The sequence below is a fragment of the Gobius niger genome (genome assembly GCF_951799975.1).
Source record: "Gobius niger genome assembly, chromosome: 11".
NCBI classification, from domain to species: domain Eukaryota; kingdom Metazoa; phylum Chordata; class Actinopteri; order Gobiiformes; family Gobiidae; genus Gobius; species Gobius niger.
Genome location: NC_136862.1, coordinates 34,225,654 through 34,236,536, shown reverse-complemented (window position 1 = coordinate 34,236,536; position 10,883 = coordinate 34,225,654). Strand labels below are relative to the sequence as shown.

The window sequence follows — 10,883 nt, the reverse complement described above, 5'->3', positions numbered from 1 at the left end:
TTTGAATTGCCTTGTGTATGAATTGTGCTCTACAAATAAACTTGCCTTGCCACAGAGCTGGAGCCAGTCAATGCACTGAAAAGGCTTCCACTTTATCAGGCTGATGTATAAAAACCAGCGTGGTTAAAAATAGGCTGGTTCGAGATGAGCCAGAAGCACAGCCCTCCATGTGCGAGCCAGAGGTTCCCTGACTGGCATTGGGGACCGGGATGAGATCCTCAGACCTATTGTAAGACCATATGCTGGTGCTGTGGGCCCTGGGTTCCTTCTGATGCCTGATAATGCCAGGCCACATGTGGCAAGAGTGTGTCAGCAGGTCCTGCATGATGAAGGTATTGATGTTCTGGACTGGCCTGCCCGTTGCCCAGACTTAAATCCAATAGAGCACATCTGGGACATCATGTCTCGGTCCATCCATCAACGCCACGTCGCACCAGACTGTCCAGGAACTGACTGATGCTCTAATCCAAGTCTGGGAGGAGATTCCTCAGGAGGACATCCGTGGTCTCATCAGGAGCATGCCCAGGCGTTGTAGGGAGTGCATTCAGGCACGTGGAGGCCACACACACGACTGAGGATGATACAGACTCGTTTGGAGGTATTTCTACAGAATTTGGATCAACCAGTGACCTGATTTGTCACTTTGATTTTGACTATAATTTTGGATCCAGACCTCCAGGGGCTGAGAATTTGATTTCCATTTATCATTCTTATGTTATTTTGTTCTCAACACATTGCCCTACACTATGAATAAAGATTTGAATTGATTGACATTTAGGATGTGTTTTTTGAGTGTGCCCTAAGTTTTTGTGAGCAGTGTATTTACTATAAACAATTATGAACTATGAACGAACTAGTTCATTTCGAAATTTGTGAACTGAACTTTGAACTAGTTCATGTAGAAAATGAACAAACTAGTTCATGTAGAAAATGAACTTTCCCAACACTGGTGAGACCCCAACAAGACCAGCAGACTGGATCAGCCGCTGCATCTCTCCAAAGGTACTGCAGCGGCTCCACGGCCCCGTGCATGATGGGAAAACGTCCACTTGTCCGTGGCTGACGCTCATCTGATTGGATAGTCTGTGATCAGAGACGTGCTCCTTCCTCTCTCCTCAGGGCAACAAATAAACCATGACTATTAAAGTTATGTATCGCCCCTAAAATAGAGCTCATGTTTGATGCTTTTTCAGAACTCACTCATGATATAATAGGAAATATTTTATCTCACAAACTTGAACAAATAGGAAAGTTTTCTCTGAAGACTGATGTCTCTGGAGTAAAGGAAACAGAGCAGGAGGTAAATTACTTTTTAGGATAAACTCGAACGCAATACCTGAACAGAAGCTGCGTGATCTGAGGTTCTCTGGATGTGGAGCGGTCGGTTGGTCTTCAGACTCAAATTAAGCCAAACGCTGAGCACGTTTACGCTATACCCATCAAGGAAGTTACAACACGGCCACCAGGTGGAGCCATTGGTGGAGGAAACCTAGTTGTTTTCAGTAAAATCACTGGTTGTGTTATGTCAATGGGGTTAAATGGGATGCAAATTTGAATTTAGAAATCTAAGATGAAACCAGTTTTGACCAAACGCTCTGCTGAGAACATGAACCCAGATGTGAAGAAACGTGTAAGCCTAAAACCACCCGGAGCAAAATCTAAAATAAATGTTTGACTTAGCTGTGGACCAAACAGGTTTGGGAATCGACCCCAGCACTAACCACTGTGCCATAGATTAGAATGACGAGGACATACTTTTGTTGTGAAAACTTTATTTTGTAAATGTCTCCATTTCTCTACAGACGTCTTCCTCTGCGTCCTCCCTTCCTCCGGGTGGAGTCTGATGGGATCGGAGTCACGTCCTCTGAAAACACAAAGGTTCATATTAATATCAATACTTCTAATCTAATCTGCTATTTTATTACAAACTCCTGTATTCTTAGGTTGGCAAAGTATGACAGAAAACACCATTGGTTCCTAACAGAACTGACCTCAATAAACTGCAGACTAGTTTACATCAGAGCTAACGCCTACTATCAAACTACAGCATAGGCCGAAAATCTTCTGAGATAAAAACAGGATGAAAACACAACAAAAAAGGTGACAAAAACATGATTAAAAGGTAATGAAAACGCAGAACAAAGAAAACAAAATATAATAGCTACAAGTGACAAAAACATGGCAAATACAAAAAAGCTTCAAAAATGTGACAATTGCAGCGACAAAGTGACAAAACCGTTACGATCACTTTTGTAGGTCTTAGCTTTCAAATGAGGCGTTACACTGTTGATCTCCAGATTTTCCTTCTAGATTTGGGTAAAGTTGAACTGGAGGAAATGTGCTTGGTTATGGTTAATGAGGTTAATGGTTAATGAACGCAAAAGTTTCTTCCAGTCAAATTTTTACATCCAGCATAAAGTTTTAACACGTCTCAGCGACTCTAACGTCTGCCTGAACACAAGGGTAGAGTCAACAAGCAAAGGTGAAAGACTTTGCTCTATGAAATATGAAATGCAGACTAAGGTTTGTGGGGGCCATATTGGACTCAGTTTCTAAAGATGGGTTTCAGGATTCAGTAGCACAGACTATTTACTCGGAATTACTACACTCACTCTTTAATAAGTACATGTTATAACCAGCCCCTGGATTATTGACATGTGATGCGACTTCACTGCTGTGTAACCCAGCATGGGGTTCAGTGTCAGCTCATCTTGCAGTAGAATTGTAGACTAGTAGTACTAGTGTAGTTCAGTGTAGTGTCCCAAATGCTTTCAATAGAACTATTTTTACAAACTGATAGACTAAGATCTAGTGAGACGCCCGAGTCACATAGGACTTCTAAGGCACTGGGTGAATGATCCCATCATCAATGTGCATCGGCTATTTCTGTAATCTTGGAATTTTTCATGAAAACGGACCAAATTTCCATGCCTTTTATTCTCGATCCAAGTGTTCAAACTGAAGATTTTCTACTTTCTACTACTAATATGCTGCGTGTGACGTCACAACTTCCGCTTCCAGATCCTCGCATGCCAGCTAATAAAAATCATTAAAGACTCTTAACACATCAATCAATATTTCTGAAACTCAACGGGGAGTGACTGAACCTACTTATTCCTCAGACTCGTTGCTAAAAAAAAGTCATATTTACTTCAGTCGTAGCGTAGCTGCAGCGCCGTTAGCATGCATTTATCTCAGCTAAACCGAAGTACAGGTTTTGGTAAATATTACTTTTATGTGTCACTCCCCGTTGAGTTTCAGAAATATTGATTGCGATATTAAAGAGTTTTTTGTAGTTTCTCACATCTACGACCCCGAGAGCGGTGGCGTCACCACTTAACTTATAGATGCAAATAAAGGGACGATTTGAACGACAAGAGCAGGACAAATTGGGTGGAAAGGGCGTTTGCTGAATTTGCTTTTCTGCTTCACTCCAGACACATCAATGTGGCCTCTACCGCCCTGCTCAATCAAGTTTTGAAAAATCAGAGCTCTGTGCTGGTGACAGAACGGCCAGGGAGCAGAATGAGAGAAGACCCCAGACGGGGATTTGATCTACAGGCTCACATCACTCTATTTTACAGGACACAGCGCTTTCCCCAAAATAACCAGATTCTGATGGAGGAAAAGGCGCTGTGCGACAGCGTTTACGCCACACATTGTTCAATTTATGGAAACCAGATCAAACTTAAAGACTGGGACTATAACACTACAGGCCTTATTTAATGACATGGATGATGATGTAGAGAGCTAATGGGGCTGTCCGTGCTAATGAGATGGGGCTGAGGGCTGTCGTTTCCGGGTTCCTGCACAGTTTGCAATGACAAAGGTTTAAATGCAGGAGACCATTTAAATTACACCCAGCATAAAGTTTTAATGCTGCATGTAAGACACCGGGCAGCAGATAGCATTCCCGGGCCTCCTTGGAGGTTCTGAGCCAGGCGGGAGACTGAGGGGAAGTGAGGAGATACAAGTTGTCTGCAGCCTGCACTCAGCCGCTCGATCGCCATGAAGCAATGGAGGTGAATTTGCTCCGGCAAACAGGGGCGAGTGTTCCTCGCGATAGAAGTGATTGAGCCTATAATACTCAAGCGATAAGCAGGCGTTTGCATCACGTTCAGTGTGAAGGCGCCCAGACTTTCAATTTGGGCACCAGCAGATCACTTAACCAGCCCATAATAAATGGCAAAGCCAAAAGTGAGATTCTCACCGATGCGTCCGATCTTCATCCCAGAGCGAGCCAGAGCTCTGAGCGCCGACTGGGCCCCAGGGCCAGGGGTCTTCGTCCTGGACAAACAAACATGACCTTAATACTCTTTTAAAAAAGAGCAAACTGCAGTGGAAAAGACCCAACCTATGAGGGTTTGTACAATCAGTTTTAATCCCACAATCGCAAATACATTTATGAAGATTTGTAAACATTCTAACGGGGGAAAATTCATTAAAATACACTTAAAAGATAAAACAGGAAACTCTGCTGAATACAGTGGTATACAGTAGCCAAAACTGCAGTTTTATTTTTACAATTTTTATTTTTGACAATCTTGTGCAGTAAAAATAGAACAATGGAATCATTATGATTCAAAGCCAGCTGGAAACAATTGTAATGCTTTTAGATGTTTAGCATTAGTTTAGGCACCATTAAATGAAAGGCTTTTTCATGCCTATGGGAAGTAGGGCTGGGCCATTTGGATTGAGGTTCACATGGATTAACCTATATGATGATTTTAATGATGGCGCTTTTAGTCCAAAACAACTGGCCAATCACCAATCGATTCCCCATTAGTTTGTAGGTTTCATTTGCATATTAGGACGCCATCTAATAGAACTTGTATTACTTTGAAATTCCTCGTCTTTTTTACGTTTTGTCACCAACAAACACGATCAGTTCCATCTACACTGAAGACACGGGCCATTATGATGGAAACTTGAGGCGGATCATTTTCAAATAGAAAGAAACAAAGCTCTAAAAAGTTAAGGAACCACTGGACTACATTAAGTGACCAGACACGTGCCCCCGACTTTGATGCGGTTCAAAAGCACAACTTGAGAACCACTGATGTAGACTAGAGCCGACTGTAGATCTGAGACTCTTCAGCTGATAGATGGAGCAAAGGAAATGGGTTTAAGTGAACTTTAGTCCGTCTTTAGTTGTCCAGGGGTTCTGAAGTTTCAGGCCACGATCCCTAAAATCAAACAACTCAGAGCCTTTCTGTAAAACACCATTTGCATTTCTAATAATTAAACCAGACTTTAATACGTGGCTTTATTTCATGATGCAATTTCTTTTCAATCAAAAATACATCCAATTAAATTTCTGAAATGTAAGTCTCAAAATGCTTTTGCAACCCCCACTTTGGCAACCACTTATTTAGTCAATGTCTGCCCCCTCTGCTGCAACTCTCCTGGACGTAATGTATAACTTTCGTCTGACCCTTTCAGAATAAAGCCGTCTGTAATGACGAAGAATTTTCTTAATTTCTCATTGCAAAGTTAAGATTACAGTTTTACACAGTAAAATTAGTCAAATAATATTTGAAAAGGAAAAAAACATACATTTGTATAAATGCCATAATTTAGGGCAGAAAACAAACTGTATCAACAAATGGTTATGGAATAAGTATTAGGGAGAGAAGCATTTTCTTTTACATATTGCCTTATTTGGCAATTGTATATGTTGTTTATGAGTGCATTAGGTACTATTCCATAACAACAACAATTTATTATTCCATGTGAATGGACAACGAGTTCCCTTGATGCAGTGTTCACCATGATATTAAACAGAACTTATTAGACTCCTGTGAATTAGCCAATCAAGACAATTGACAGTTTGTCTCATGGCACTCAGAGTTCACTGGGCTATCGAAGCATTTCACTCAATTTAAGGCAAGCTTTATCAAAACGGTATCACTGTGGTGCAAAGGAAACACAATGAGTTTGTGCCGCTGCTCAGGCCCCCGTCAGACAGACTCCCTGTAGCAGTACTCCTGCAGTGTTGTTAGAGTTGTGTTTCAGTACTACAGAGTAACAGTGTGGTGCTCACCTGTTTCCCCCTGTAGCTCTCAGTTTGATGTGCAGTGCGGTGATGCCCAGCTCTTTGCAGCGCTGAGCCACGTCCTGAGCGGCCAACATGGCAGCGTACGGAGAGGACTCGTCTCGGTCAGCCTTCACCTTCATCCCTCCGGTCACACGGCAGATTGTCTCCCTGAAAACGAGGGGAACAAATTAATCAGTCTTCCTAAAAAACTAGTGCAAATCATGTCTTACATTGACAAATGTATACTTTGTTATTGCAACATCACAGCGGCAGATACTTGAAAGTATGTAACATAAAACTATACATGTGAATTTGTGTGTATCATTGTGGTCAACAGGTGTATTGGTAATATTGTATATTCTGACAATTCTTTCAAACTTCCTGGACAGATCAGAGTGTATTAATAAGTGCTGTACATATGTTCAGTATTTTTGATTCATCTTTCCCAGTTATATTAAGTGTACTTTGACAGTATTCTCACGTACTTCCCAGACAGATCAGTGACATGTACGAAGGTGTCGTTGAACGAGGCAAAGATGTGGCAGACTCCGAACACATTCTCTCCTTCAGCGACCTGTGGACCCAAGCTGATCACCTGCTCCTCCTTCTTCTCCTTTCCTTTACGAGGGGCCATCGTCTGGAACAAACATTCAGAACAGATCATTTAAGACGAGCTTCAAAAATAATGAAAAGCTAAGACCCACTAAACAGCTAAGATTTTTCCTCACGTTAGAGCAGCGCTGTGGTCACCTTGTCATATTGTTGGTGCTTTTCGGTACCGACCAAAAAGCAACGGTCAGGGGTGGTATCGAACAACTAGAACTCTTTCGGTGCTAACTTTCGAGTCTAAAATAAGCAACATGAACGCGTGCACAGATAATGAGCCGCTTCAGCACAAATGGAGCAAAGAAAACCTATAACTTAGCAATAACTTAGAGAAGCTATAACTTACTAAACTTTCGTGGCAGAGCCGCAGTCTGAGCATGACTGAGCAAAGACTAAACCAGGACAACACCGGTTGTAAAACCAAGAGCTAAACTACAGCAGTTATAAACCAGGACTGAATAAGAAACAGACATCTTTTAGCAACAGACCCACGGAGACCGAGTTTACGTGCCCGACAAGCAGCTGCAGGGAGGGGAATATCAAAGATTGTTTGTCACTTAATAATTTACCAACTGTTCCACAGAGTGAGCACACACTGTGCATGAATCTTTGTGCTTTGACGATGTGAAAGCACTTCACACGTCTGTGTTAGGATCACGTGTCATGATGTGGATCAGTCCCTGTATCTCAGGAGGTAATGTCCTTTCTTTATCACTGCTTAAGTGGAAATTGTGCGAAAACACGAAGTTACAGGTGACGCTGCTGCGGCTGTTATGCCATTCTAGGACTTCCTGAATGATAGCATACTTGTTAATCTTTTTTTTTAATCAAATAAATAACAGTTACCGCTACAGTTAAAAAAAAAAAAGAAAAGGTACCCAGCCCTAGTTTGTGGAATTTCCTGAGCTCAATAGCCAGAAAAAGGCATCAATGTGACAGTTACCATGGAGATCAGGCAGCTTTGCCGCTAACACACTGTGATGCCAAAGTCTTTTAATGTGATCAATAACTCCAGTATTTTTACTTCTAAAATCCCCATTAATTAACAATTGCTCCTAATTCCATAATTCTTAGCCATATGACATCACATTCCCAAACTCTATAATGCAACAGTTTTGTTAATTTTTATTGTGGCTTATGTCATGTTTGTCACCCGTTTTGCAACGTTTGTCGTTGAAGGTTTTTGCAGCGTTTTCATCCTCATTTACGTCTCAGTTTTGTGCTCGGTTAAGGCTGTGGTTATGGAGTGAAACTGCCATAACCATAATGTGTCGTTAAACGGAGTGAAAGACGCTACAGTCAACTTAAAACACGCAACAAAATGCTAATCTTTAAAGCTGACACAAGTCATGCAATATTTAATGCAGTCACAAAAACGCGGCCTCACCACGACTCTCCAGCAGCTTTAGAGATGCTATAGCTAACAGCACATGGCTAACTCCTGAAGCCAGCCGCACAAAGTCAAACACAACAAGGGATTCAAGACTTCAAATGCCACATTAAGCGTTTACAGTAACGTTACGAATCAGGCCAGTCCTCTAAAACTACAGAAATTCATACATGAAAAACTAGCTTATTTTTGTTGCATGTAGCAACATAGCAGCCTGGAACATCTTCGCTTCAGCTTGTAGCACATTGACAGCACTTTACGATAATTCGATAAGGATTTGAGTACAGAAAAGGAAGCGGGTTATGCCCATGACTTCACTCTGAGCGTATTTTATAAGAGTTTAGGAGCAAAATTAGAAACAAAAACGTGACAGACCGGTAAAGCACGGAGCTAAGATGGCGGCTTCGTGATGCAGTCAGAACCATCACAAATCCGCTAAATTCTCAACATGTTCACTATCAGAACATCACAATTTCAGATGGGCAGACTCGTTAGCAATCACACATAAATAAACGGTACCTGGATGAAGTGGATGGATAGAGAAATGTAGGATTTAAGTCGGATTTTAACTCAAGCAGGACATACCTCTGAGTGTCTCTGTACGAAGCAGGAACAGAAAAGGACCGCACTTCCGCTTCCGGCGCCAAAGAGCAGACCTGGCCGCGGGAAAACAAAAAAATAATAATGAAACGTTTCGGTTGTTTTGTTTTTTTAGGCTTAGTTCGTACACGATACTTCTTTATTCTGCATCCAATGCTAATCAACCTTTTTTCCCCGGAGAAAAAACAGGAACAATATTGACAATTATATGCAAGCAAATCAATATTTAATAAAATGTTAATTATAATATTACAAAATAATAGGCAAGGCATGTTTATTTATACTGCGCATTTACACACAGCAACTCAATAATAAAAATGTCATGTAACAGACGATTAAAACACTGTTTCCACAGTGATCGGATTTACGCACGCACACGCGCACACACACACACACACACACACACACACACACACACACACACACACACACACACACACACACACACACACACACACACACACACGCAGCCTATATATATGGAGTATTAAAACAATTATTATATATATTTAAAACGTTTCCCTCATATCTACGATGTTCCATGCAACATGTGCGCCCACTTGTGGCTGTATAAGCGTATTACATGCAGAGCACAAAATATACTGGAGCAGAGAGATGCGCATGCGCACAGGGAGGGTATAAATACGCCCCCTCTCCTCCGCACCTGCGGCTACTCCTCTGATCGTTTGGTTTGTGCGATTTGTGCGTTTGTTGCGCAGGGCCTCTGTCTGGTTCCACCGACAGAAGGTTCCTGCGCACTGCGGGTTCCAAACACAGGCTTTATACTGAAGAGAAGTGAAGACTGAAGAGGCCTACACACGCACACACCTTCACTCAAACACGGTAAAGGTTTAAAAACACAAACATCTCTGGGTAAAAGCATGTTAAACATGGTTTCATGGATACAAACATGTATTCTGAGAGTCATGGTCCAGTGGTGGATTTTGGTTGGGTTGGTTTCCGGGTTTTTGGTTGGTTGGCTTAAATGCAAAGGTTTCTCCTAAAAGCCTCTCCAGTGTAAACTGTGCAGAAGTACCTTTTCAAACAAATGGTCATTCTGAACTAAATATCACAAAACCAAAGGTTTCAAACTGAACGTGTGCACCTTTCTAAAATGGTGGTGTAGCAAAATGTGCTTGAGGGCTCATGGGGCAACAATAGCCGACTGCTACGCTACAATGTGGCTTAAATGCTACGGAGTTTGCTTTTGGGAACGGATGTGTCTAACCTTAACCTGGATTTGACACTCCCACAGGTACTGCTTTGGTACATTCATGTTTGGATTTTAACCAGGGAGGGATATTTTGAGAGTGTGGGGGTTTTCAAGTTTGGACTGACTATGAAATGCAATGGTTCTAATCCTAATTTGTCCTGAGTTTGTTGCAGAAATGTGTCTCTTAACCACAGGCTAATCTAACCCTCCACAGGTTGCACTGTTTATTACGTTAACATTGTATTTCATATTGTTGTGCCATCACATACGGTGGTACTGCAGATACTGAGCAGGTTCAGAGTGTTTGACAGGACTCGAGGATCTCCAATATGGCGACCTCCTCGACCCTCTCTGACTCTGGTGCCTGGTCCCTAACATTTCTGTGTGTGCATGAAACTAACCTCACAACCACGGGTGTAATCCAGCCACAAGGGGGCACCTGTATGCCCCCTTGTGCCAGTCCCCAGCCTGGAGAAATGGAGAGGGTTGCTGTGGCGTTAAACCTGCTTCTTCACTCTTCACTTCAGTCTTTAACTACTACTACCATCACTACCATCACTACCATCACTACCATCACTACCATCACTACCATCACTACTATCACTACTACTATCCATCCAAATAGCACCGCTGATGTAAACCCTGTCTTAACATTGCTTCAGTTTTTGTGGTTCATTTCATTTACAGTGGGGAAAAAAAGTATTTGGTCAGTTTCACATAGACATTCTATTGGATTTTGGCCAAATACTTTTTTTCCCCACTGTATATCTGGACTATATACCGTGGGGAAAACTGTATATAGTCCAGATATGGTGTGGACTGATGTGTTTTCTGTGCCGTACAGTGTTGCTCTATACTGACACCTGGTGGATCTTATACATCATTGCATGCAACTCCGTTGAGACTCACAAGCCATGCTGATTCAACCGGTCATACTTGCATACACAATATTAAGTTACTGTATTTCCTATGGTAGTATTTCACATATGTGAAAGTGAAAGTTGTGAATGTGATTTACCAATTTAAATGTCATTGAG

The 10,883-nt window shown here is 41.9% G+C and overlaps 1 protein-coding gene across 1 annotated transcript; it reads right to left on the bottom strand.

The window, feature by feature from the left end:
* Positions 1-1,755: 1,755 nt before the first annotated feature.
* On the bottom strand, positions 1,756-8,670 carry rps14 (ribosomal protein S14). The gene is made up of 5 exons (XM_079566078.1): positions 8,619-8,670; positions 6,523-6,674; positions 6,044-6,205; positions 4,211-4,287; positions 1,756-1,864 (listed from the first exon to the last, which is right to left on the bottom strand). The coding sequence occupies exons 2-5, from the start codon at positions 6,669-6,671 to the stop codon at positions 1,797-1,799; spliced, it is 456 nt and encodes a 151-aa protein (XP_079422204.1). The 5' UTR covers positions 6,672-6,674; positions 8,619-8,670; the 3' UTR covers positions 1,756-1,796.
* Positions 8,671-10,883: the final 2,213 nt, after the last annotated feature.